The 26948-nt window shown below is 32.4% G+C and overlaps 9 protein-coding genes and 1 non-coding gene across 10 annotated transcripts; 3 read left to right on the top strand and 7 right to left on the bottom strand.

The window, feature by feature from the left end:
- Window positions 1-570: 570 nt before the first annotated feature.
- Window positions 571-1446, bottom strand: BX663DRAFT_443152 (uncharacterized protein; the record flags this gene model as incomplete). The annotated part of the gene is made up of 1 exon (XM_051523555.1): window positions 571-1446. A coding segment is annotated over one exon (876 nt), but the record flags the coding sequence as incomplete, so codon positions are not given.
- A 2528-nt stretch (window positions 1447-3974) lies between these two features.
- BX663DRAFT_t131 lies at window positions 3975-4046 on the top strand. Its single transcript has one exon. It is a non-coding gene; the product is annotated as a tRNA-Glu (tRNA).
- A 350-nt stretch (window positions 4047-4396) lies between these two features.
- Window positions 4397-4603, bottom strand: BX663DRAFT_443285 (uncharacterized protein; the record flags this gene model as incomplete). The annotated part of the gene is made up of 1 exon (XM_051523560.1): window positions 4397-4603. A coding segment is annotated over one exon (207 nt), but the record flags the coding sequence as incomplete, so codon positions are not given.
- Window positions 4604-9137: 4534 nt separating this feature from the next.
- On the bottom strand, window positions 9138-9689 carry BX663DRAFT_443251 (uncharacterized protein; the record flags this gene model as incomplete). Its single annotated transcript, XM_051523558.1, has 1 exon — window positions 9138-9689. A coding segment is annotated over one exon (552 nt), but the record flags the coding sequence as incomplete, so codon positions are not given.
- Window positions 9690-15012: 5323 nt separating this feature from the next.
- Window positions 15013-16194, top strand: BX663DRAFT_525268 (di-trans,poly-cis-decaprenylcistransferase). The gene is made up of 5 exons (XM_051529740.1): window positions 15013-15200; window positions 15264-15406; window positions 15462-15578; window positions 15643-15744; window positions 15800-16194. Exons 1-5 carry the CDS (start codon window positions 15018-15020, stop codon window positions 16053-16055), a joined length of 801 nt encoding a protein of 266 aa, XP_051378415.1. The 5' UTR covers window positions 15013-15017; the 3' UTR covers window positions 16056-16194.
- On the bottom strand, window positions 15797-17873 carry BX663DRAFT_262648 (nucleoside phosphatase GDA1/CD39). Its single transcript, XM_051521916.1, has 2 exons — window positions 17096-17873; window positions 15797-17019 (listed from the first exon to the last, which is right to left on the bottom strand). The coding sequence occupies exons 1-2, from the start codon at window positions 17460-17462 to the stop codon at window positions 16166-16168; spliced, it is 1221 nt and encodes a 406-aa protein (XP_051378414.1). The 5' UTR covers window positions 17463-17873; the 3' UTR covers window positions 15797-16165.
- Window positions 17874-19855: 1982 nt separating this feature from the next.
- BX663DRAFT_480235 (uncharacterized protein) lies at window positions 19856-22758 on the bottom strand. The gene is made up of 8 exons (XM_051524333.1): window positions 22651-22758; window positions 22449-22578; window positions 22240-22357; window positions 22073-22182; window positions 21443-22010; window positions 20271-21364; window positions 20152-20193; window positions 19856-20086 (listed from the first exon to the last, which is right to left on the bottom strand). Exons 1-8 carry the CDS (start codon window positions 22716-22718, stop codon window positions 20003-20005), a joined length of 2214 nt encoding a protein of 737 aa, XP_051378413.1. The 5' UTR covers window positions 22719-22758; the 3' UTR covers window positions 19856-20002.
- A 153-nt stretch (window positions 22759-22911) lies between these two features.
- On the bottom strand, window positions 22912-23758 carry BX663DRAFT_525254 (uncharacterized protein). Its single transcript, XM_051529739.1, has one exon. The coding sequence runs from the start codon at window positions 23731-23733 to the stop codon at window positions 22939-22941; it is 795 nt and encodes a 264-aa protein (XP_051378412.1). The 5' UTR covers window positions 23734-23758; the 3' UTR covers window positions 22912-22938.
- Window positions 23759-24081: 323 nt separating this feature from the next.
- Window positions 24082-24899, bottom strand: BX663DRAFT_443130 (uncharacterized protein; the record flags this gene model as incomplete). Its single annotated transcript, XM_051523554.1, has 4 exons — window positions 24082-24180; window positions 24232-24350; window positions 24439-24621; window positions 24719-24899. The coding sequence occupies 4 exons, from the start codon at window positions 24897-24899 to the stop codon at window positions 24082-24084; spliced, it is 582 nt and encodes a 193-aa protein (XP_051378411.1).
- Window positions 24900-25029: 130 nt separating this feature from the next.
- Window positions 25030-26172, top strand: BX663DRAFT_262511 (uncharacterized protein). Its single transcript, XM_051521915.1, has 2 exons — window positions 25030-25894; window positions 25959-26172. The coding sequence occupies exons 1-2, from the start codon at window positions 25076-25078 to the stop codon at window positions 25959-25961; spliced, it is 822 nt and encodes a 273-aa protein (XP_051378410.1). The 5' UTR covers window positions 25030-25075; the 3' UTR covers window positions 25962-26172.
- Window positions 26173-26948: the final 776 nt, after the last annotated feature.

Below are 26948 nucleotides of genomic sequence, written 5' to 3'. Positions count from 1 at the left end.
AGCCGTATCGAGTGTTGGTTCAAGGTCGCAATGAATACGTGCATAGGAATATCGGTGATTTCGAGAGGGATTAGCTCCCGAGGACTTGTATTTATTAGCAAAGATATCTATAGAAGAGAACTTCCATATTTTCCTACTAGTATAAATACCACCTTGGACACTGTTGGTGAGACCAGGTATACCAGAATCCTCAACAAATGTCCAGCCATAATAGACATTAGAATAATAATCTAATAGGCATCCGAAATCCTCGTCATTCATTCTTGAAGGCCGAGCCTTGGCTTTCACATTCTTGACGATGCTTGCAGGGACACACTCATAACCATATAGCTTGCCGTCACCAGAAGCTTCATTCTCCAAGAACAGACTGATATCAAACTTTGAGTCATACATATCATTATCTTCTTCTTCTTCTTCACTTTCTTCGTCATCATTTCTTTTATTTTTACAAAAAATTGATTTCCAATTTTTTTGATCATCAGAAACTACCGGCAAACAATCAAAATAGTCTCCAGCAAAAACAGACTCCAAAAACCTCTTCGTTATCGTATTTTCAACGGATCCCTTATTGTTAGTATTAATAACTTTAAGATCACCGTTATACCTTTCAAAGTTGAAAAGCCAATGGGACATGGCTGGCCCATAATCCAAAAGACCTTCTTTGATATGCAAATGGTTGTGCATATTCAGTGACAAGTAACTGGCATCATGGTAGATTTCCATAAATTCGCTTAAAAATTCTTTTAATAGAGAATGAACGTAATCTATTTCTTCTTCAGTAATACTTGTATTGGCTATATAACGATTGGCTTCAACAAACTTCATCCAGTGATTATAATATTGCATGTTCAATCTCAAGGGCAAAAGATAAGGTGACATAGCAATAATCCACACTCGCCATTCATCAGCTGTTAAATGGCTAAAACCATCCTTACCTACTGTTATCTTGCGTTTAACAGCATTACCACCATCATATCCAAAGGGAAGTATCAGGCTTTTTGCAAATTCTGACATCTCCGCTAAATCGCTCTTCGTAATCAATAATGACTCTTCGCGGCGACCGCCAGCAACGGATCTAACTTCATCTCTCCAGATCATATGTAGGACACGTTTGGCTGTCCCAAGAAAGCAATTATGCATTACATCTACGGGAGCGAAACGGATAGGATCAAAATATGGCAAACGAAGGAGCGTGCTCCAACGAGTACCAGTATTTCTCTCAAATTCACTACGTTGATCTTTCGTCGAGAGAGTTAACCACTTACTTGCATTTACACGGTGGGTACTTGCCGAACGACCAACCCAATTAGCATCATCGAAGTCTCTGAAATCTCTTCTATTAGCATTACCAGGCAGCGAAGGAAAAGATTTATCACACTTATGGCACGCACGTGTTGAGTTATGACCAGTAAATCCAAGACATTTTCTTTGTGCCGGCAAATCCATCGACGTCAACACTAATGCGCCCTTCACTAACTGATCCTCCTCATCTCTAACCTTCATTAGCACACCATCTTGTAAGAGCAAGAACTCATCAACTAAAGGATTCAAATAATTATTTATTTCAAATGTTGATGGCTCTGATGGGCCAGGTAACAATCCAACTAAAATAACGTTCTCACGCAGATTTCTTATTTCTCTTGGTAAATTAAGAATCGTTAGATAGACTGCACCGCAAGAATACTGGCTATTGGTGTACAATTGAAGCCAATCTACATTTAATGAAAACATCAAATTGAACCTTGAACTTTCAACAAAAGCTTCTTCATCGCCAGGATTTAGTTTGAAGCTCTTCCAAATTCTTCCATCATACACATCAAACAAACGACCAGGAACGATTGTTCGATTCTTCCAACTACTAATGTTTTTAACAAATTTTTCCCGAAGGAAAAATTTACGTAAAGTGTTGATAACTGAATTGTAGAAAAAGGAGCGAACAGGATTCAAACTAACTTGATCAAACAACTCAGCACCACATCTAGAAGCAAATGGGAGATTATCTTCGCGAGCACGACATTTCTTGCCAATGATCCTGGCTTTCTCTTCAGCAGTTGCAAATGGATAGATTGCATGACAATCTTCACAGCTTACATATTCTTTTATGCCATCATGGCAAATTTCACCAAGTTGGCTCCAAGAGTAGAATGTGCTGGCACTCGAAGGAAATCTGTACTCACTAGTAGTATGTTCTAATGAAATGTTTAAGAAGCGCATCATCAACTCGAGGGCTTGATTAGTAACTTGATTGCCCTGGATAAGCATAACAAGCATCATGAACATATTCATAGCAATAGGATCCTTGGGGAATTTTCCATTATTGAAAAAACCAGCGTATGAATCTGTTAGATATTAAATAGGATATTATATTTAGACATTTAAATAGAAAGAAATATTAATTTTTTTTTATTTACTTTCTTCACTAATCTCTTCAGCATCATTGCTAATGTTCATGTCTTGATCAATGTCAGCATCATCAGCAAAGTAATCGTCAATGTCTATATTTGTAATTTGAGGGAACCAAATATTTGTGTAAGTATTTTGTCATGCAAAAAAAAAAAAAAAAAAAAAAAAAAAAAAAAAATACCATCTTCATTATCAACTTCCATTAAATCTTCTTGCATATTTTCTTTAGCTAGATATCATATATTAGTGGTTAATTAAACAGTTTGATCGAAAAAAAAAGGCTTTATTTATATATAAATAAGAATAATATATACCTGCACGAACTTCATCGTCTTTTTTATGCTCTGCTCTAGTAGTTCTAGAAACAAGGCGAAAAGGGCGAGAATCAGTCTTGCATTGAGAACAATAGCACTTTACTCTGATTTTAATAGATTGAGACATTTTTAAATATAATAGGATGCTTTGTAATGAATAAATAAAATAATAGATTGATAAAAGAAACTAAGATCAATAAGTTAAAGCAAATGCATTTATTATATACTATTTGGGTTTAAACTTAATTTTTTCTATGATCATATACTATGTTTTTCTATGGATCCTATAAATCCATATTTGGAAAAAAAATATTTTTTCTATGATCATATGTTTTCTTATAGATGCATTTTTGGAAAAAAAGTATTTTTTTTTCTCTCATTTCACGATGTAAATAATGTGATTACTTTTCCTTTTTTTTCTAATTTCACAATGCAAATAGTGTGATTTCTTTTTTTTTTTTCTCTAATCTCACGATGTAAATAGGAAAATTACTTTTTTTCTCTCAACTCGAAAATGTAAATAATATAATTTTTTTTTCTCTTCAATAATGTTATTTATTAAATGTTTTAATATTCGTTTGGCATTTCAACTTAATTGCCACCAACATTTCGAAATGTCAGTTTCAATGTTATAATGGAAATGAAGATTACTTTTATAATTAATTGTTTCGAACATTTTTTTTAATTTAAATTGTATTCACTTTTAAATAAAAGACAAAATAATTTTATATTTGTGTACATAATAAAATAATGTATTTTATTTTGAATTAAACATTAATACATAATCATGTTGAATTTTTTTTTTTTTTGCATGGCTGAAAAAATAATGCATGTGTAAATTTTGCCTCAAGGGAAAAAAATACAATGAAAAATTAAAAGTACTTTTAAAATTCCGCAAAATAATAAATTTTAGAAATTCTATTGGCTAATTTTTTTATTTGGAAAATTTTACCCTGTAAAAAAACACAGCCAAAATAGCTGTAAAATTTAAACATTAAAAAAATAATGAATATTAGCAGTAGACATGTCGTTTTTTTTGGATATATTTATTCTATGATAGTATATTAAACATAATATATTTTTTATTTGGAAGTTTTATATTAAAAATTAGTAGAAATAAACAATTTAAAAAATCGGTGCTTAAATTGTGGCGTACGACGTATAGTACTTTAATACGTCGTACGCCAACTTTTTGCAGTGACTAATTATTAATTATTGCAACAGGAATAAAAAGTCAAGCCCGACAAAACTAACAGCTCCTCATTGGTCCAACGGCTAGGATTTGTCGCTTTCACCGACACGGCCGGGGTTCGACTCCCCGATGGGGAATTTCTTTTTTGCTATTTTTTGTAGATTGCGTACACAGTAGTGTTGACCCAAGAAGGTTATTTTATCTTTGTAAAAAGTTGAGTTTTACTGGATTTTTCCTTAAAATTCACAGATTTTAAAATATAATATGGCACCTTTTGAATTCGAGTTGACGTCCATCGACAAATGAAGTCAACATATTTGTCTATCAGCCAAATGCGATCGTGAAAAACTTTTGTTGCTTTAACTTCCTTTAATCAAAAGTTAAAAAAAAATAGTGTTATAGCATAAAATAGTTTTTATTAGTTTAATGTCTCATTTTCATAACATATTTTAAACTAGAGAGACAAAAAAAAGATAAGGATGTAAACTTAAAGATTTTTTTCTAAATTCAAGCAGTGATCAAAAAATGAAATGGGATGGTTTATCCACCCAAGACAATCAGAGATAGTTACTCTTCTTGCGGCTTCTTGAATACGAGGTATCAAAGAATCTTTATCTGTTAATTTGTTTTGGCACACACCAAACTTAATCTTAGACCACATTTCTTCAATGGGGTTCAGAATATGGGGAGTATGTTGGCAAGTAGGCACACTTATATCCGCAAGATTCAATCAAGTTTACAACATCGGCCAACTTTTGGATTGGAGCATTATCCATGAGAAGAAAACGCACCTTCATATTTTTTCAATCGAGAACACCCATCGTTTTACTTAAGAATTGCAAATAATGAGATGTTCTGGTTCCCACTCGACCATTAACTTCGACCTCCTCATTTTGGACTGCCTGTGATGGAACGTTATATAATAAAGAAAAATAAAAAAAGAAAGAGAACAAAAGGAAGTATAGTTTGAGACTGTTTTATTTAATTAAAATAAAGAATAAAAAAAAAATAAGAATTGAAAGTTAAAGGAAAGTTAAAGATTATTTTGTGTCTACACAACTGCATGTATTTATACTGATGAATCCTGAATCAAAGAAGTAAAAATAACCGTCAAAGAACATAAGTCATGAAACAGTGTTAATATTCAGATATATAGGTATTGTTGATTCAAGCTACTGATTTATATGAATTATTTATTAGGTGTTATAATGATCTGATTAAGGTTCTAGATTGTTTGATCGGAGCTTAGATTCCTGGTGTCTATTTCAGTGGATCAAAGACGATTTGAATCCTTTGTCAAGGTTATAAAAATAAATACTTAGAAATGATACGATGTCTTATAATTGATACATCTAGACAATTGGATGTCAATAAGTTTTATATTATTTACAGGATGTTATATACAGAGTTTTATTTCATATTCAGGCTTATATTTTATTCTGTATTATGTAATTCATCTATTATAATATTACTTATGATTATGTCCAAAGCTTGTTCTATAACACTGCCTGCAAAGGTCGTTCTTCTTCTTTTTCTTGTAGCAATAGCAGTTGGTTTACGTAGTGTCAGGTTTACAATACCTTGTTCACACACTGCACCAATAATTGCCAGGGAGACACCTCCTTGTGTGGGGATTGTACCTTTGGCGGGTTGACCCCTTTCTGATCGGGCATGGCTTCTCTTAATATGCATATTGAAACTTGCTTTATCAATGAACACGCAGTTTGAGCTGTAATCAAAATCTTTAAGCTCTTGCCTTTCCAAAATACGCTCCCTTCTCGCCACCATAGTGCTATCATCGTTGTGTTTCTCTATCAGCTTCTCAAGCTTCTTCAAGGTAAGGTTGCATTTTTTGATAAGGTGCTCGTGCATCATACTGACTACAAGTTCCAAGCCAGGGAAGGCTTCCATCACAGCAGCTTTTGCTTGCTCCAATGTAGCAGTTGAACGTCTGTTATAATAGTCGATAAAGAACTCAATGTGAACTTTAAAGAACTTTTGGTTTCCGTACTTTCTTTCCTTCTTGGTAGGAAGTACTTCAACTTGATTGCCCATTTCTTCATCACTGCTTGCTACTTCTTGTGGAGACAACATAGGCTCCTTTTCCAGCGCCTGTCTAGCTTAATAGAAATAAACCATCACTTATTACATAATAAAGAAGTTATTCATATAAAACTAGTATACTCAACTTCACAGCATAATATTCATTCTACACTCAGTTTTAATAATAGTCATTGTTAGAATGTTCGAGCAATAATAATAATTATATACATAATTCAAACAGGATTATGACTGGTGTGTTCAATTACATAATTGTTCATGAGTAATACATATCATATCTACATTGATAATATTGAACATTGTTAAGTGATAAGATCTTATGCAATGGTAATGATAGTAACTCATTAATAATTGGTATTGTTGCAACTAGACATATTCACTAAGAATTAATATTAACGCGTTGCTTACCCCAGAAATAATAATTGAGTATATTATTCGTGACAGCAACAACTCAGGGAGAAAAAGGAATAAAGATATATCTTATTGATCGCAGAATTATTCGGAGACAATGTTTTATGTAAAACACTTTATTATAGTAAAACTTGCTTATCTGAATCATATTTCCATTGATAACGCTTACCTTGTAAAAACATATAAATAGCCCTCGATCTTTCCATATAATTTTCGTTGTACAATTTTGTATTATCTTTAATAAACTATACAACGTTTTTACGGACTTGTTTTTCGTTTATTTCTCTTTCTCTATCTTTTTGCTAATCAAAACATACACAAATGAAGCTAGAGGTTTTAGTAGCCCCTCCAGATACAGTTTGCGCCCATGATTTCTTGTTATGATTGTTCAACGGACCTTGAAAGGTACCTTTGTGTTTATTAGCGGAAAGAGCCATGATATACAAAATACTAAATTTTAATACATTAATAAAAATTTACTGTCAATGTAACACTTTTTAGTTTCAGTCTAAGTTTAAACATACTTATTAAGCAATTTCCATCTTAAGATTACCAGCTTATAACAGGCATATTGTTCCAATTTTCGTTTAAACTCGATAAGTTTTCAAAGAAATAGAACGTAAATACCCAAATTCTCTAATTTTTTGGGACAATTTGTTCACAGTGTATGTTTATTTTTTTTTATTCATGTTTTTTATATCTTATAATACAAAACATATCCTTTTTCATATGCTATCAAATTACTTTTGCTATTATCTTTATATTTTATATTTATTATTTGATTTCCAAAAAAAAAAAAAATATGAATTGAATGCCCAAGCAGGAAAATTAGCTTCATTAAGATGTCTAGGAAATGATATATCCTCTTCTACATATATTCGGTTCAAGCGATTATTCCTTTGAACTTTTTCAGATGTATTGTCCTCAGGATTCCTCCATTGATCATCAAGGTTATCTATTAGTTGGTTAAACTATATATGAAGGAGGAAAATGTAAGTTTTTTTTTTTTTTTTTTTTTTTTTTTTTTTTTTTTTTTTTTTTTTAGATTCATTTTTATCGAGAGCATTGTAGACTTCCAGATAAGACTCAATAAAATTATCTGGAGATCACTTCAAAAACGTCATTAGATACTTTTCAAGAGTGTATCAAATACATTTCAATAAATTTTTCAAATTGGAACTGGGCTGTGCTAACTATCAACCTATAATAGAATATTATCCTGAAAGTGAAACGGAAGTTTATGAGTACAGAAAGATATCTACATTAATTGAATTTCCTATGGACGAGACTCAGAGGAAAAACTTGTAGAAGTCCTCTATTTCAGCTGATAAGAATGAAGATGTATAAATGTAGTCTTGAAAAAGCCTGCTGCTTTATTAAAATTTTGCAGAAGATTTTGTAGTACGACCTACAAATTGCTCGATGAATTCAACACTAGCAATGAAACTGTTTTATTCGGGAGATTTTTGAAGAAGAAAACCTGTTGAGGAACAGCAAAAAAAAAAAAAAATTCTGAGCATACTCGATTTTTAATATCTTATTTTAACGACTATCCTTCGTTTCTTTTGGTATCGTTAGCTTTAAAAAAAAATATTGAACATTTTAAACAAAGAAGTGTCGACAGAATTTGAAAAAGGATTTCCTCAATCCAAGTCAAATACAGAAAAGGCTGACGCTGAATATTAAGAAGAAACATTTGAAGAAATGCACAATATCCTCTCACATTGTAAAACCAGCTCAAACTATCATGAATATACTTGATAAATATAGATTTTATATTGTTTTGGATAATTGCAATACTCATCATACTGTTTTTGTAGTGGAAGCTATAAATAATAAAAAAAATGTAAACTATTGTTCATGCCTCCTTATTTACTTTTCCCTAATCCAAATAAAAAATAATTTCAAAAGATTCCAAGCAATACCAAAAGTGTTCCTCCTGATGAGAATTCCGTTCTTACGACACATATTGTGGGTGCTTGTTAGAGAGGTACTGTTGATGATTGCTTGGATTGGACTATATATTTGAGACTTATTGGGATAGATATGTTAACAAGAAAATAGGTATTCATTATAAAAAAATACTTTATTCCTTTTATTTATCTATGAAAAGAAAACAATTGGTTTTATTGCTTATAAATAATGTAGAGAACATAGTCTACAGACCTGTTTCATATAAAGGCTTGAAAGAAAATGCGGTTGGACGTATATGTGGTTTGTATAGTTTCCAGACATTATCATTATTACTATCATCTTCAGGTTTTAGAATGGACTTAAGCATTTGTTGCTAGAAAATGATGTCAGTTTAAAGAGAAACATGATATTATCTGGGCAAATTTTATACCTTAAAACCAGTCATAATTTCTATATCAACGTTCATATTTCTGTATGTTTGATACGTTGTTGGTAAAGTAAAAGGTGGTGATTCTTCATAGACATAAACCCATTTTGTTATATCCATGTACATTTTGAACAGCGTAATATCCTTGCCTTTCAAATAGAATTTAGTTTTACGAAATTCAGTTATACTCTTTAATGACAAGGATACCAAATGTTTCAATCTCATATATCTTTTTATCAGATTTCATTCTTAAATGTAGTTGTCTTTTCATTATTTCTAAAACACGAGCCTTGGCTTCAACTTTGCCAATATAGTCTTTCTTAACTTCACCACAACCTATTTCAGCAATAGTATCACCAGATTTAATATGAAATGTAATATCTGGGCGCTTTGTGTCTTCAACTTTATTATATAATTATTTATACACCCAAGATATAGCGTCCCACTCTATCTGAGCAATGTCATGAGCGGAAAAAAACGGGGTAAGGAACAATGTGACTGAAGTCGCAATGAAGTGTAATTCAGAGAATTTGGTTTGAATAAGCGGCTTACCATGAAGCATATGAGTTGATAGCAAGATGGTGTTAAGACATGATTCCTCAAGAATAGTCGATGGATGCGGTTGAATATACAGCTTATTCTGTTGGATTGCACGTTTAAGGGAAAGGCCGTTTTTATAGATTACATATGGGAGTTCTGCAATCTTGTCCTTCTCAGTAGTTTTTAATGAAAAAAATACTGATAAAAAAATGCCTGATGCATGCAATCTTCTTTCAATATCTAGAGGGAACAATTGATTTGACGCAGCTTGTTCTTCAGCATCAGCAACTAAACTGGCTAAAGCTTTATCAGCAATAGGAATCACTGATTTAGGAATATCCTTTTTCCTAAGCTCGCACATTGTTAATTTACATTTGTAGCCAGTTATTGCAGTTGAAAGGTCAGATGGTATATAAGAACTAATACTTGATGATGGGCTATTACTCTACATACAGGTAAATTCATATTAGATAAATTAGTTACAAGCTTTATTAGCTTCTATTATCACATACATTTTCATTTTCAATATTAGTTCCTGAGTCAACAAATCCATTGTAGCTTACTGGTATAAATTGCCTTCTTTGACGCACATCTTCACTGACAGAGGAATTTTGCTCATTACTATTTATTTCTACGTGTCTTCTTTTTGTTCCCTGGGTTTCAGAAAGACTATTACTTGTAAGAAACTATACAAAGGGGATTATTTTTTGGATTTTTTTGTTTTTATAGGATTAAACTTTACCTCCTTAGCAGAATTTAAAGAGCTTGACATACCCTCATTATATAAACTAACTTGTCTTTGTACATTAGTAGCAAGACCAATACTTGCCCAATAACGTTCTGCATTAATATCAGATAAGAAGTTTAAGTCTCTTGATTGAATAATAAAGCCTTCAACATTTTCTTTCAAATTTGGAAAGTCTAGCATGTATTTTGATCTTGAACCACATTTCCTCAATCGGATTTAGGAACGGAGAATATCTTGGAAGGTACATACACTTGTACCCACGAGAGACGATCAGTTTTTGGACCTCCTTGCTAGTGTGAATGGGAGCATTATCCATAACAAGATACCTCCCTTGCATTCCCTGAGCGTCCAAGACATCCATCGTAGCCTCCAAGAACTGCAGATAATGAGCGGTTCTTGTTCCCGCTCGACCGTTGACTACGTCAACACCAGACTCAGCCAAATTTAACTTTCTTTTCTTCTTGCCACCAATGACAGCAGTTGGCCGATGCACCATGAGGTTGACGATGCCTCTTTCAGACATTGCACCAATGATTGAAATGGAAACACCTCGTTGAGTAGCCACTTCAATCTTAGCAGGGGTACCACTGACAGAGCGACCAAAAGTTCTTTTGATGTTCATGTTGAACCCAGCCTCATCTATGAAGACGCAGTTCTTCATGAAGTCAAAATCATCCAGAGAAAACCATTCCAAAACCTTTTGCTTTCTCTGCTCCAAAGTTTCGGGGGGGGGGTGTTACGAGCCTTGGGAAGCTTCTCCAACTTCTTCATGGTCAAATTGCCATGTTTTTTTAGATGCTTCGAAATTGTAGAAATATCAATTTCCAAACCAGGAAAAATCTCCATTACCGCCTTTCTTGCTTCATTTAGGGTGGCATCGGCACATTTCTCATAAAAATCAAGAAAAAAGAGAGAGTGAACCTGAAAGAGCTTCTGGTTACCATACTTGCGCTCCTTTGGAGGAAGTGGCTCGGCGACTTCAACTTCTTCATCACTATCTACCTCCATTGTTTCCCTCTTTCTTATTTCCTCCATTAATAAACGGGTCTTGCACACATAGTCTTGCCCAGTGCGAACAACTATTCCCGTTTGCCTGGCAGCCTCCGAAGCGAGCATTCCTTCCAAAAAGACCAAACGGAAGAGTTTATTAACCCATAGAGAAAGACGGTTAATTTTTGTTTTCTTTTTTTTAAAAAAAAAGTGAAATAAAATTTTAACCTGTGTCTCGGTGTACTTGCGATACTGGGTTTTGACAATTTGATCAGCCTTAGGGATCGAGTCAATGTTCATGCCACCAGCAGAATTATTTTTTGTTTTCTTGGTTTTGGTGGTGCATTGGGTGACAGCTTTGGGCAAAAAGTTGGACAAAGTCAAGAGCTGTTGAACCTCAGTGTGAGGACTGGTAGATTTGGTCCAATCCATGTCAACAGCGTGGACAAAGCCATCTTGAATTTTGCGTGCCTCGATTGGATGAACAGCGTCGGTATTAAGACCAGAGAAGGATTCCTCAAGAAGAACATAGTGCTTGTCCATGACGATTTGGAAAGAAGAGGTGGTGTTGCTTGACATTTTGAATTGATAGGAATGTATATTTAGTAAAAGAGATATAACTGGTATAAAAACAGGAACTATTCATATATTTATAGAAAAACCTGACTGCCGGCATGTTGTCAAAATTGACAGCTATGATGGTAATGTATGCAATGAACATGTGAAATAATGTCTTTGAAAGGTGATGTAAGAGTGATAGATACAGAGATGAGCACAATGAACGTAATGAACATAAATAATGTAACACGCATAATACCTAGTTGACGTAGCGTAAGAGTATGAAAGCAGTAAAAATGGCAATGCACATAACTGTACTAATGAACATAATGATGTTAATACACAGCACAAAACGTCAATGCCTTGCAATACAAGAGCACAATTACTCTCATATTTTTGTGGAAACAAACTAAGTAAAACGAAGCATAAAACTCACGTAATTTGTGTACCTAATATACTTAATGAAACAGGGGTCGAATTGAAATTAAGAGGCTTATACACCTTTTTAAAAATAATGTTTTATCAAAGAAAGAAATAATGTTACACTTATGAAGAAAATATATTGTCGCTACGTCACTTTTATTTTAAAATTAGTAGAAGTTGGTAGAGTGCAACACTCAGAAATGTAACATAATTTCCTTTTTTGATGCTACACTATTTTTGAGAAAGTGTACAAGTGCACATTAACCTAAACAAGGCAATTAACAAACGAAACAAAATACAAAATGGGACAAGGTGTTATAAGAAAAAACCAAGACCAAATACTTTAAGTACTAGTATTGCTGTGGTCGTATCACTAAGTTGCTTCCCAAAATTCAACAATGAAGGAGACAGTCGCTGCCTGTAATTTTGATAGAATAATGCTGTTTATATGTGTATATAATACTAATCTTTAAATCACAACTCTACTTGGCATTTGCTTATTTAAATTTTTATACTTGTTTTGCATTTATGCGTTTCTCAGTTCTCGGTAAAAAAAAAAGAATCAAGTTAGCTTCATTCAAGACTCTAGTGAACAAGTTGATAATACAATCGAAGCTCCAATTGATTGCCGTTCAAATGAAAAGATAGATGACTATATGTTAGCTGCGCCCATTGTTGAACTTAATTCTTCTTTTAAAAGAAAATTTCAATTAGAAAATGGCATTGTTACCACAGTTGAGGTATCTAAAGAGCAAGAGAAATTCAGGTCCGCCAAAAAAGAAAAAACTATACGAAGGAAAATACTCATAATTGTCTTCATCTGTATTTTGATATGGGGTTGACAATACGAGAGATTCATTACATAACAGGGATGTACATTGGGTCTATCCAGCTACTTGTTAAGAAACAACGATCAAAATATCCAGAAAGGCATAGAAACGTAAAGATGACAAACGAGATGATTGAAAGCTTCAGACAACTCTATATACAAAATTCAAAAGATCAATAAAGCGTATTTGCAAAATAACCTAATAGAAGCTCATTTTTTTTTAAATTTTTCATATCAAATGGCATTTGCATTAGAATCCCAACATATTTCTCTACTTATATAATTATTAAACATCTTTTCTAAGCATAAAGCTGTAGCGGCTAAGTAGCTTAAAGTGGTTTTCTTGTATTTCTTCTGTGCAATAGCTAGAGAATCATGGCATATACACCTATAAAGTTACTGCACAATAATTCGGATCCAAAAAGCCTTTTTTTTTCTATTCTAACCAAAGGATGCACGATAAACCATTTTTACTTACTGAAATATAGCAATGAATAACAAGTCTTTGTCCTAAAGTTGAAACTACTTAATTTTAAAATTCTTTGACTGCACAGTTGGGGGTTTTTTTAAGACAAGACAATATTTTTGCTTTATCTACTACTTGGTAGAATATCTTTTGCAACGGTTTGAGGTTATATGCACATCAAGTGTATGATGGTAACATTGCTGCTATATAAGTTTTTGCTTTTATCTTTAATTTTACAGAAAGAACAAAGGTGAACGCATTAACAGTAATTTCTTATTTATTTTCATGGGACAAGCGCATTGAGTTCTTTTTTGAAATGTATTTTGAAATGCCTTTTAGTAAACATTTTTTGTCATTCAGTACAAATCTTTTTGTCCAAGGCCGTGATTTCAAATTGCAAAGGGCACTAATTGAATGTCAAAAACCAGTATAATAACCTTTTTTTTTTTTCAATAAATCTAATATTTAATAATTCAAAGAACTAAAACTAGCCAATCTGTTTTGCTTGTCAAGCAGTGCCTTTATGTATGATATAAGGTAGTTACATGGACTTGTCAAGCTACTTTAGCTAAGATGATTCTTTGCTATAAAGTGTAACGATGGGGTTCTCTTACGTAGGCTATGTATTTTTGCTATAATCTTATTAGCCGAAGGATGAGCATAGCAGTTTTAGTTACTTTGATTTAATGCGTTGGATATTCATCAAACTTAAATAGACAACATGATCAGCCTCTACATCCCACATCAATTATGTCTATCTTTTATATCTTGAATCATTTTCATCAGGCAAACAAAGTTGATGTTATACCACTTTACCTACTTGTAAACTCTTTACTGGATTGACCTCATTGGTGCCTAGTCCTACCAGCCTATTGGGCCATAAGTATGATCCTCTAAAAAAAAAGAGAGAGCTAAGGAACGCCAAGATACATTAAGCTATTCTTGTATCGAATATTAAACAGTTAAAGAAGACAAAAATCAGTGCTACAGTAAAAGAAATAAAATAAAATAAAAAAAAAAAAAACGCTCCCATTTCAACCCATTAAATATTATCAATCTTTTGTAATAATGAAACTTCTATCCCATTGCCGTAATAATCTGACTGTCGACCCTATTCTTACAATACCAATGACAAGAAGTGAATGATTTCGTTGCGTGCGATGGCGACTTGGTTGGTTACCTCTTGATAAACCCTCAAGCCTGCCACTTCCATCCTAATGAACTCCTCACACACGCTCACATAGTTTTTCTTGTTTGCATATGAATAACCGCCTTCAGATGCTCCAGATCTATTGAAGATCCACTCTCTTATCTCTTGAATCTCCTATTACCATCAACATTCCTTACTAAGGAAAGTGAGAAAATCATTTGATGCCTGGCTCATACGCTGGCCTTCCGTATGTGCAATTCTGCTTGGAGATGGATTATCCAGCTTCCCTCCCAAATCCCCGAACCCTCTGACCATCATCTTCTTTCAATACAACAACGATTTTCTGATAGTTAATTATCATCACTCATACATACACTTCAACATTTTCCCTTTTATATCCCAAAAGGGGTTTTCTTTCCATAGCGATTTGACCAGGGCAAAAGAGCACATAAATGTTATGTGCTCATTGGTCATTTTTTAATGTTTTAAATAAAAATCTTTAGTTTAATCGTAATAATTTTAAAATTCAGCATATCTGAAGCAATCAAATAACTCCTTTTTTTTTTTTTTTTTTTTTTTTTTCTCCTTTAGATGGAAAGCATTTTAAATTCGGTGAATAATTATCTTGAGCAATGGACCATTTCCATTTTATGTAAAGGGAAAATCCCACGTCATGTTGGGTTTATTTTAGATGGAAATCGACGTTATGCAAGGAAAGCAGGTGCTAGTTCAACACAATTTGGACATTATGAAGGATTTAAGCAATTAGAAAAAGTAGGAATAAGAATAAATATTTACCTTATTTGAACATGGTATACTAAAGCATTTCATATTTAGATGTTAGATATTTGCATGCAGTTAGGTATTGAGGCTGTTACTGTATATGCCTTTAGTATAGAAAACTTTAATCGATCAGAAGATGAAGTCGATTATTTGATGAGACTCTTTTGTGAAGCCTTTGAAGGTTTTTGTGAGAAAAAGTAGGAAAAATTACAGATTACCATGTTTATGTCAATTCCTAACAAATATATATAGTGCTTTGGTAGATAAATATGAAATTTGCGTTCGGTTTTTGGGTCACATAAGTTATTTACCAGAACATGTTCAAAAAGTAGCTGAAAAAGTAACTGAACAAACGAAAAAAAACAAAAAGTAAATTACACATTTTATACAAGACAGAGGACATCAATATTAACTTTTTTTTTTCCCTTAATAGACGTATATTTAATGTATGTTGTCCATATACATCAAGAGATGAAATAACTACAGCTATTAAAGATACAATTGAATTAGTAAAACATGGAAAAATAACAGTGGAGTAAAGTAATTATAATTCATCTAAAACTTTCCTAACTTTTCTATTTATTTCGTAGTGAGATTACAGATCAAACAATTAAAGATCATTTATTTACTGCCGATTGTCCTGAATTAGATGTTCTAGTTAGAACATCAGGTGAAACTCGTCTAAGTGATTTTTTATTATGGCAAGCAAATGACACATGTCAAATTCATTATGTTAATTGCTACTGGCCTGAATTTTCTTTGTGGAAATTATTACCCATCATCTTGGAATATCAAATTTATTCAGATCATCAATTACAAGAAAAAAGATTAGCTTCGAATCATTAAAAAAAAAATACCCCATATTTCTTTTCCTTATATATATACATATATACATATATACATACACACACATATATATATATATATGTATATACATATGTAATCATAATAATAAATTAAGTTTCTTGACAAAGTTTTGCTTCATCAAGCATAGCAATTGAAGCTCCTAAACACCATCCAGTTTCAGCCCCACGAATCTTTTTCGCTGTACGAACAAGACGATCACTTGGGATATCATAACCAAATTTAAGCAAATTATAAATATAGGTAAGGTGAAGGCAGTAATCTGGGTTATTCTTGATGAGCTGTATAGCGTTTGGAATATGCTGAAAGACCTTTATATTATTTTGACATACATGCTCTGCTAATTCACCTAACTCACGTACAGAAAATTCAGTTGGCATTCCTAATGGTTGAGTTAGATCGTAGAAAAACGAAAAGACATAAAGGTCATTGGTTGTTTGAAAGGTATCTTTGAGTGGTGGCTGATAGATACCATCAAATGCACAGGGTCCTAATTCACAGAGTTTATCTTTATTGAAGACCCTTTCAATGACGCCTCGACATGCTGTATAACCAGCGCCAGTGCCCACAAGTTGTACAACAGTGGCATTATTTTTATCATTGATTTGAATTTCTTCTTTATGATTTTCAGGTAAACATGGATGATAATAGACTTGCTGCTTATCTCCTCCAGTTAGATGGATAATTTCTGATTTAATTCGTTGACGGGCTTCATTTAAACCATATCCCAAATATGAATGCTGATATAATTCATAACTACGATTTTGGTATTCCAAGCGATATTTATGATCACCTTCCATCATATATTCGTCTTTACTGATAAAGGTAGGCTCAAATACAATCTGAGTCGATCCTCCTCCCAAGTCAAATACAGCTGCAGATTTTCCTAACTGGCTTTTTTTTAATTTACCCAACAAATAATTTACTGTGATCCATGCATAAACCCCTATTATTATTATTATTATTCAATAATACGTTATTCATCAGTCAGTCAGTCATTAGACTATAATATCTGAACTTGCCTTCATCTTTTCCATCCATAATTTCAACTCCATGTTCACCTGCAATTGGGAACGGATAGTTCGTCTCTATGTACTTTCTTACCGCTTTAAGAATTTTGTTGGATGCGTCTTGTCCTAATAAACGAAGTCCTGCAGTAGCCTTAACAGCAATAGGTGTACATTTTTGAACAGCAACAGGGACATGTTTCATAGCGATATCTAAAAGTTCTCTAAGTGATTGAGCAGCCATGTTGGGATTATTTTTGTAATAGGAGAGACCAGGCTCTAGTTGATGAAAGACCTCATCTTCTAAAATGGGATCGTTAGGCTGGCATATTTTAAAACGGTATACATGAACTCGAGAGCCTGATGAACCAGCATCAATCATGATGGCATATTCAGTTTTCGGTTGACCATCCTTTGTAACTGAACAATAGGATGCATTATGATTATTTTCTAATTGGTCCAAAGAAACTATATTAGGGTCTAAGTATTTGATTAGTATCTGTATCTGTTATATATATGTATATATACATATACGGGTATGTCTACCTTTCTGTATAGTATTATTATTTATATATGAACCACTCGTTGAAACATACAACATCCAAATAAACAAAATGCTCATTGCCACAATTGCTCCACATTTCCAAAGGAAACTTTTTTTATTACTTAGAGTCATTATGGTTCAATAATTTATAAGAAATACTAGACTTTTAAGATTGTCCTCTAATAATTATTATTTAGAGGAATTAAATATGGGTACTTTTTTTTTTTTTTAAAAGAAAGGGAAGGGAAGGGATATATTAAAGAATTTCCTTTTTTGAAAAAAATAAAATATAATAAATACTATGTGACCTCTTTTTTTTTTATTGTATTAACTTCATATGATGTATTACTCTTTACAGGTATTAATTTTGCTTATACGTGTATATAATTAAAATGAAGTACATGTTACAGTTCCATTTTAAATAAAGCCAACAATAAAATAAGAATGATTACTACTGCTACACATTTAATGGACCCAAGTAACAATAAGAAAAAAAAAAAAAAAAAAAGAAAAAGAGCTTATTCTTAAAGCATATACTAAGACTCTATCTTTAACAACAAGTATCATAAGCATCTTTATATAAATGAATGTAGATATTTAAGAAAGATCAGATTAGTGAGTGACAAATTACAAAAAAAAAAAAGAGAGACCAACTATTATCTATAATTAATGTTACTATTAATTGATTGAATCGAACTCTTTCATTATCTTTGATGGGTTTAAATATAAATGAATTAAATAAAGGTATACTTTATTATACATAAAATTAGATTTAGTCTTTTGATAGTTGCTGCTGCTGTGCTGTAGTATAACTATGTACAAAACCAGAAGTTAGATTACCAAATGAAGGCCGTTTCGCTTGCTGTTGTTCTTGTGCAGAGGTGATAGACGCTAAACCAGAATCATGCGAAATCGGCCTTTTTTTACTAACCTGTTGCTGTTTCTTCCAATGCTCTACATCCACCACATAATATTTTGTGCCCTCTGTTAATCTAAACGGGTTTTCATCATTTGATGCTATATATTCTGTAATAGCCGTAATCCTTGCTAATATGTATTCTTTGGTCGTATCTGGGTTGCGTAAAAAGTAATGAGGTGAATTTAAATTAAATGCAGCCCATGGTCTTCCATCAGCCGAGTTACGTGAAGGAGAAAATAAAGCAACATCACCTACCCTAAAGCTATATATATACATATTAGTTTACATTTTTGTATAAATAAATATATGCGTGTTTGTGTGTGTGTGTGCATGTGAATCATGGAAGACTTTACTTTCTGAATGTAATCTTTTCACAATATAAAGCATATAATTTATTATATTTTTCTATTCATTAAAAAAAAAAAAAAAAAAAAAAAAGAAAAAAAGGAAAAAAAAAGGAAAAAGGATATAAGGATTAGTTCAGTATATCACACATCTTTTTTTTTTTCGCTTGGATATATTTACCTTTTGTATTTCGATATTCTTTCTTAAATTGTTTTGCTTGATCGTAAACATCTCTCACACGCTTACGTACTGACATTACAAATTTGGCTGTATCAATGGAGCTCGCTAACTGTAAGACTTGATTCCATATTGCAGCATCATCATCACTTCCAGTCACTTTTTGTTGTAATACATTCAATATTCTCTCATCTACTGGTAATTGCAACTGATTCACAATCTCAAACACAAGATGTTTACGAAAATCTTCGAGACGTTCAGCCATACAACTTGCAATAGAACGCCATTCATCATGCACATCGATTAGAGCAGCATAACTATCAGTCAACTCGGTTAACTCTAGTGTTGCTGCATCCAAATTAGCTTTTGTAATTTCATATTCTCGTTCAAAGACTTCTAGATTGGTTTTAAACTGTTGGATTTGCAAGTGAAGAGGTTGTTGGTCGTCCGTGGTGGTGACAGTAGTGGCAGCAGCAGCAGACCAACGATGAAGAAGATCGTGAATAGCATCCTCTAGAATGGCTTGATCTGATTTAATACGAACGAGTTCATCTGATTTGGCCTCCCAGTCCTCTTGCGCACGTTTTACCATAACCCGTGTTTGTTCTTGTAACTGACGAATTTCGTTTGTTGTACGTTCTTTAGATTCAAGCTCACTTTGGAGTTGTGATACATGTGTCTTTAGTTGTTCCATCTCCTTTTGGAGTTGAACCAACTTTTGTTGATCTTTGATAAGATGATCACGTTCTGTTTGCAGCGTATTGAGTTCTGATGCATATTCAATTTCCAAATTATTTTTCATACGCCTCTCTTCCTCCAATTCATATTGTAAATCACTCATCTAATATATGTATGTATATGTATATATTTAGTAAAGAGTTAAATATGCATCTGTATATGAAGAGAGGGAGAGTGTGTGTGTGTGTGTGTTATATATTCATACCTTTGCATGGAATTCTTCTTCTGCGCTTGCAAGCCTAAAATCTGCAGTTTTATCTTTATTTTTAAGCTCATTTAGAAACTGTTAAAAGAAAGAAAGAAAGAATTAAACAGCATCCTATATTTATATTTTGTTAATTAACATACGCTTCGTCTATGAGACTCAAACTCTTCTTTCTCATTTTCCAACTATAAATAGATAGAAAAAATAAAATAATGTTTAATAAAAAAAAAAGCATCTTATTCATATAAATAGATATATTTACTGTTTTCACAAGTTCTCGTAATTGACTGATCTCCTCTGCTTGTTCTTGATTCTTTTGTTCTAATAAATTCATCTCTTCTTCCATATTCCCCAATTTATTCTTTAATTCTTTGTTTTCTATCACTAACTTCTTGTAATCATCTTCCACTACAGAAAAATCAGATGATGATGACGCTGACACTGACGCTGATGCTGTTGCTGATGCTGTTGCTATTGCTGTTGAAACAATCAACTTGGGTGTCAATCGAGCGACCATCGCAGATGATGTGTCATTCATAATAAAAGCCTTTTTCCCATCATCTTCCATTTGCTGCTTTAAAAGGTTCTCTCTTATTGATTTCAGAAATTTATTATTCATTTCATCCATTTCCTTCATCATTTTGTTGAGTAACTGTAATAACCAATCGTTTTGTTCCTCTTGGTGCCGTAATAACTTGGTCGGCAACTGTGAATAATAAACTTGTGTAATGATGGATATAAAATCTAATATATCCTTTTTCTCTATCCCATCCTCTTCAGCTAATAACCCTTGAATGGACACTTTACATTGAGCTGCAGACTTGTTCATCATGGTCCCTAGTTTGAAGGGAAGTGATTTCATGACTGTATTCTCAAATGCCTCTCGTCTTGCTTCCTCTTGTTTTGAAAATTCCGAAAAGGCATCTGCTATACCACTCACGTTATTCACTAACAAGACCATGTACTCCTTTCGTCTCACTTTTTCAATCATCAAGGCCCCATAGGAGAACAATAGGTCACGTACACATTCTAAACCTCGAGGATAACGCGACTTGAATTGAAGAAGATGTAATTGATGTTGATCAACAATGGGTTGAATGTTACCCACATGTCGTTGAAATTCAGAGACAACAGCCATATGGCGAACAAAAATGGAAATGGAGTCTCGTTTGAGAGAAATTAAATGAGTTGTATGTTCCCGTATCTGACGTTCATACTCAATGAGTTTTGGTAAATAATCATAAACATGAATTTCTGCAAGATGACTAAAGGCATCCAACATTCGCTTTATTGTAGAAGAAGACGACGACGACTCAATGTGCTGCTGATGCTGCTGTTTTGTAGACATAGATAACTCTTGAGTATTGTTTGTGTTTTGACTACTTGTGGAATCCTCTAATGGGAATTTCTTTCCATTTTCACTTAATCGTAAACCTTCTAAAAGTTGATTTAATGGCACAAGTTTTGAAATCTTTTCATATACTCTCCTCAGGTCTCGTTGTATCTTGTCTCTTAAATAGTTACATTTTTGTTGAATCAACAGCATATCTGCTAATAATTCATCCAGCTCTTGTAGTCCCTTATTCTTTTCAGCTACACCATCAGCAAAACTATCTTCATCTTCTTTAAGTTGTTGTATTTCTTCATTTAAACTATTCATATGCTCCTTTAAATAGCTACATAGATCTTGAGTATCATGACGCATGTGTTGAATATTTTGAATATCTACAAAATCAATCAATCGTTTATGTGATGCAATTGAAGAGTGAATACGAACATGTTTAAGTAATGTCAAATCTTGATCGATAGCGTCTAAGAGGTGTTGTTGATGATCTAGTTCAGTTTGTGCTTGAGTGATAAAAGATCGAATACAAACGTCTGCCAGTTTACGATGTGATTCTAGATTAGTGATAGCTACATTGAGTGCCATACTTTGAAATTTCTGTGCCTGTACTATTTGTTGTGATAGATGAATATGTGTAGTCACTGTTTTAGTTAATGTCTAATTACATACATAAAGTAAGACGAATATGTATATAAAGAATAAGATTAGACACGACTCACTTGACTGTGGGAATCAAAAGTTGAAAATAAGGATATAAATGCTTGACAAGTATCTTGAATAGAAATTTTATTCTTTAATGAAGCTTGAACATGTTTTAATATGAACGTTCCTATCAGATACTAGATTAAATATTTCTGTCTCTCTTTCTCATGAGTAGACTATATACCATCTAATTGGTTCACTCTTGGCTCAAGTGAAGGTGTTTCTGCGGCTAATAAAGCTTCTATACTTTCTTCATCGACACTTAAATACCGACGATCATAGCAAAACACAATATATTCATCCTATATGAATTGATATGCATACACATGTTATTTATTTACTTACTCATTCCCTTTTTTTTTCTTTCATTTATTTATATTTTGTAAATATTACTTTTCCAGTCGATTCTAATACTTTAGTCAAATTATCTTGTTTCACTAGCTTACCAAAACTGGTCATCAAGATTTGATCACTCATGGGCACTCCGCATTCATCTTCAAAGGTTTGTTTTAATTCATCAACACTACCGATTGAAAAAAAAAAGAAATAGGCATAAAGTTTGAATATAAAAGATTCCATTTTTTTTTCTTTTTACGTTTTAATAAGACTAGGTTTTAAATTCCATTTAATAGGTTCGCCCGTTTCTGCTCGAAAAACTTTCATGATTAATTTTATATGAAAGAAAAGAATAATAATAAAAAAAAATAAAGATATGAATATAAACATATAAATTATTCATTTTATAATAATGCAACTCATCTTTGATCACACGATATGTCCAAATAAGGAAATCCAAGTCATAGTGTCACAATTTCCCCACACATACACACACACACATACATTCATTCATTCATAGATAAATATATAATCATTCATATACAATTTATTTATACAAGTCTAAAAAAGTAGGAATACTGATACCTAATCTTTCAATCAAAAAGAAGCCACACGTAGGATCAGGATAAACAGGCACTATTGTAGAAGCAATTTGTTTTGTTTTAAGATGATTCGGTGGTAGTAGTGATGGTAGTGGTGCTGTTGTTGTTGTTGTCGTCATCATAGGTATTTGCCTTTTATAATGTGCAGGTAATAAGGGACGTTCAAATGACATCATATCTATTGTATCATCATTTTTTATGATTGCCTCTGTTGTAGTAGTAGTAGTAGTATCCATGATGGTTCTTTTTGAATTCGATTTAATTAAACAAGCATCTAATATGCAATCTTGTTGTTGAATAGTTAATAATTCAATCTGTGATACTGACATTGTATGAAATCGTTTTCGAATATCCCATAATGAAACAAGTGGTAGTAAAGTTCTTGTTGTTAGTCCCTTGATAACCAATTTACCATGCAACACATAAGCATTCTTCACTTTAAAATAATGACTATGATCATAGAATGAGCGAGGCCATAACCAGATATACCGATGTGCTGGATCATAACTAGCAAAATAGAGTGATAAATAAGATTCATTTTGATAATGTTGCATGGAAGAAGAGAGTTCATGAGGATTAGTTGAAACTAAATGAACAATAGCTTCTTGATCATGTAGCATCTTTTGTACGAGGGCTGCATCTATAATAGATTGTGGGAATAAGGTATAAAGAAGACAATAAGAAGAGAAGGGAAGATATCCAAATATATGAAATAATATCTCTAGTGGTAGTTTATCCATAGAGGGAAAGAAAGGATAAAAAAAAAAAAAAAAGAAAATAGAAAAATAGAAAGATTTACACTAATATATATTTGTTTGTTTGCCTGCTTGCTTGCTTGAATGATGACTGATATATGTGTTCCCACGTAAGTAGCCCATTATGCATGAATAAGCGCTGTCTGTGCTCTGTTATGATAGTCATTCTATAGAATGCTATTTTTTATATTTGCACCCGCCCCCATCTCTTTACTCTACTCTACTCTACTCTTAATTTGTAAATAATAATTACTTGTATTTATTGATATAATTCTTTTTAAAGAAAAAGGTCATGACTACCATAGAAATTACATAATAAATAAAATAATCCAATCACAATTCAGAATTATTTCGTTCTAATGTACTAACATGTGTTTCAATATTAGTTAATATATGATCCCAAGAAATAAAAATTTCTGATAATGTATTCACCTAAGATGTATATTAGTAATGTAGATGTGTATACATATTCTCTTTATTTACCATTCCATTATATCTTTCCATAAAATCTGTTATTTGTCTTGTCAGTTCATTTACTTTATCAATCTGTTTCTCATGTTTAACTTCTAGCGTTGAAAGTTGTGGTGCTAATGACTCAATCACTATATATCAAGGTTAGATAAAGCTTTATTATATATATATATATATACATTTATATACGCTAAAAAAAATGTTGCATTTACACAATACCATCAAATCTTTTGCCACTCACAACATATTCCAAGTCTTTCACTTGTTTAACTTCATTTGCAAACTTTTCTAAATCTTGTTGTGCACAAAGTACCAACTCAAGTTTTACATCAGGTGCTAAAACTTCTCTTTCCAAAGCAAATGAAGAATTAGAAGGATTTAATATATTTGCATGCATATCATCTAATATATATATATATATATATATATATATATATAGAAAGGAAGATGGTGTGAATTTGTGAACATGCCATTATTTATTCAATGTACTTGTAATTACATTTTGTAATAAAGTCCTTAATGGACTTGTTCGTTTTATAAACTGCATCCATATTTTTTAAAAGTGCTTGAATGCGTTTCAAAATGTTTTCATCAACATCTTTTTGTTGTTGTTGTTGTTGTCCTAAAAGTATATGCTCCAAATAACGTAATCTGGTTTCAAATCCATATTCATCTGTCATTTTTTTTTTCTTAAGAAAAAAGGGGAAAGAAAAAGAAAAAAAAGAGAATGATTATAACAAATGTTTATTATTGTGACTGAATAATTTGCATTATTTTTTTTTTTTTTTTTTTATTAGTATTATTGTTTGGTTTTTATCGTCTTTTCTCTCTCTCTTTTCTCCTTTATGCTCGTAATATGGGGAAAACAGTAACTTATGGAATCGAATACGCTCGTACCGATCCGGCCCTTGAAGGGTTTAAATTTTATATGAACCGTTACAAGTCTCTTGTCAATAATTCAAAGCCATTATTAGCATTTGAAACCATTCTTGAATTAACAGAATGGCTCGTTGACGAAAGTGATGATGAAGTGGGTGATAGTCCCAAATTTAACTCATGTCTTCAGGGGGCCATCACCATGTGTCGTCAATGTCTAAAATCAATTCAACCTCCTGAGTTTTTACCAAGGGCCTATGCTGCCTTGAGTCAAGCTCATCTTCTTCTTCACGATTTTCAGGCAGCCATCGAGTACGGTCTCAAGACGATTGAACATCCTCTCGATAAACAATTACTACAGACTGCTTATCGTACAATGGGCAATATTTACTTTACAAAGAGTAGCGATCCTGAGAAATCTCGTTTTAGTGATTTCAGTAATGCTCTTCATTATTATCAACTGGAACGATCTGTGATTGATCAAATGAAAGATGATGAAGAAGATAAAGTGAAACAACGATTAATCCAATCATCGTATTTTAATATGGGTGTAATGCAATCTAAATTATCTGATCATCATAGTGAAAGTGAAGGTAATCTAAGAATGGCTATACAGATGGCTCAACAATTGAATGATGCAGTGAGTGAAAGGACAGCATGGTGGGAGTTGAGCAACTTATTTAAACGTTCAGGACACTATGAACTAGTCAAGGAATGCCAGGAGAATGAATATCAATTGATACAACAACATGGATTTACAGATGATGCGCTTTATTGTTTTGAAGAACAAAGTAATAAGGCATAACAGAATGTGTACAGTTTTAACCATGTTATGGCTTACATTTATTTATTTATTTATCTAGTAAAACTTCATTTATTTCTCGAAGAATATAACACATGTGCTCAACTATACAAGGAAGCTGCCGTTGACCGATCAGAATATCATAAATATTATAAAGATAGACTAGAGATGGTAAAGAAATTAAAATTGATGAAGGAAGAGATTGATAGACTATCTTATCGACGAGATCAAAACGCGCCTATTGCTTCCATGTACTTTGAATATATTGAAACATTACGTGATTATGAATTACATCGTATGGTTGTAAAAGCATTGAATGAAGATGGTCTCAACACTTTATTAAATGCAAGAGATTTTGATCATTTAAATTATGCACAATTATTACATTACAAGACGTTATCACAATGGGAATTAAAGGAAGCAGTAAGTATATATATATATATATTTCGACACTCTCTTCTATTTAATCATCATACTATTTATTTTGTGTGTGTGTGTGTGTGTGTGTGTGCGCTATATAGAGTAAAGAGGACTATTTAAAATCAAGTAATGAAGCATTTGAATATGTTGAAACCAATTTGATGATAAATCCATTAGATCAACTTTCTTTGATAATTGATATATTTAAACTTAGAGTACGCATTCATGAATATTACGATCAACAACTTCAAATGGATTCATGTAAAAAGCTTCTATTAGAAACAATTAAAGAAGAAAAATTAGTCGTAAGTAAGAGGTTCCCCTCTCCCACCTTTATCTATATTAACTTGTATTTATAGAGACAAAAATTAGAAAACAATTATTTTGTAGATAGAGATATCCCTGAATATACCCGAATTACACCTTCAATTCACAAAGCATTAAAAATGGTTATATAAAGAGGAAATAGCTTGATATAAGCAGACAGAAAAAAAAATTAGACTGACAAGTTTGTATTATAGAAAATTAAAGTCAAAATAGTATTTCTAAAGAGGGATCCCATCGAATTAAGAATTCACTATGAACGCGCGCCAGAAACAGTACAAAAACTAATGGAAGATATCTCTGCAAG

This window comes from Cokeromyces recurvatus, assembly GCF_025118155.1.
Source record: "Cokeromyces recurvatus strain NRRL 2243 chromosome Unknown BX663scaffold_41, whole genome shotgun sequence".
In the NCBI taxonomy this organism is placed as follows: domain Eukaryota; kingdom Fungi; phylum Mucoromycota; class Mucoromycetes; order Mucorales; family Mucoraceae; genus Cokeromyces; species Cokeromyces recurvatus.
This window is presented reverse-complemented; position numbering and strand designations above follow the sequence as displayed.

Coding starts and splice junctions, on each gene's coding strand:
- BX663DRAFT_525268 (XM_051529740.1), top strand. CDS start 15,018: ATGGAAAGCATTTTAAATTCGGTGAATAATTATCTTGAGCAATGGACC. Junction 15,579..15,642: donor CAAACGAAAAAAAACAAAAA/GTAAATTACACA, acceptor TTCCCTTAATAG/ACGTATATTTAATGTATGTT. Junction 15,745..15,799: donor CATGGAAAAATAACAGTGGA/GTAAAGTAATTA, acceptor TTTATTTCGTAG/TGAGATTACAGATCAAACAA.
- BX663DRAFT_262648 (XM_051521916.1), bottom strand. CDS start 17,462: ATGATTGATGCTGGTTCATCAGGCTCTCGAGTTCATGTATACCGTTTT. Junction 17,020..17,095: donor TATGGATGGAAAAGATGAAG/GCAAGTTCAGAT, acceptor TAATAATAATAG/GGGTTTATGCATGGATCACA.
- BX663DRAFT_480235 (XM_051524333.1), bottom strand. CDS start 22,718: ATGAAAGTTTTTCGAGCAGAAACGGGCGAACCTATTAAATGGAATTTA. Junction 22,358..22,448: donor TATTAGAATCGACTGGAAAA/GTAATATTTACA, acceptor CAATTCATATAG/GATGAATATATTGTGTTTTG. Junction 22,183..22,239: donor AAGAGTGAACCAATTAGATG/GTATATAGTCTA, acceptor AGTATCTGATAG/GAACGTTCATATTAAAACAT.
- BX663DRAFT_525254 (XM_051529739.1), bottom strand. CDS start 23,733: ATGGATAAACTACCACTAGAGATATTATTTCATATATTTGGATATCTT.
- BX663DRAFT_262511 (XM_051521915.1), top strand. CDS start 25,076: ATGGGGAAAACAGTAACTTATGGAATCGAATACGCTCGTACCGATCCG.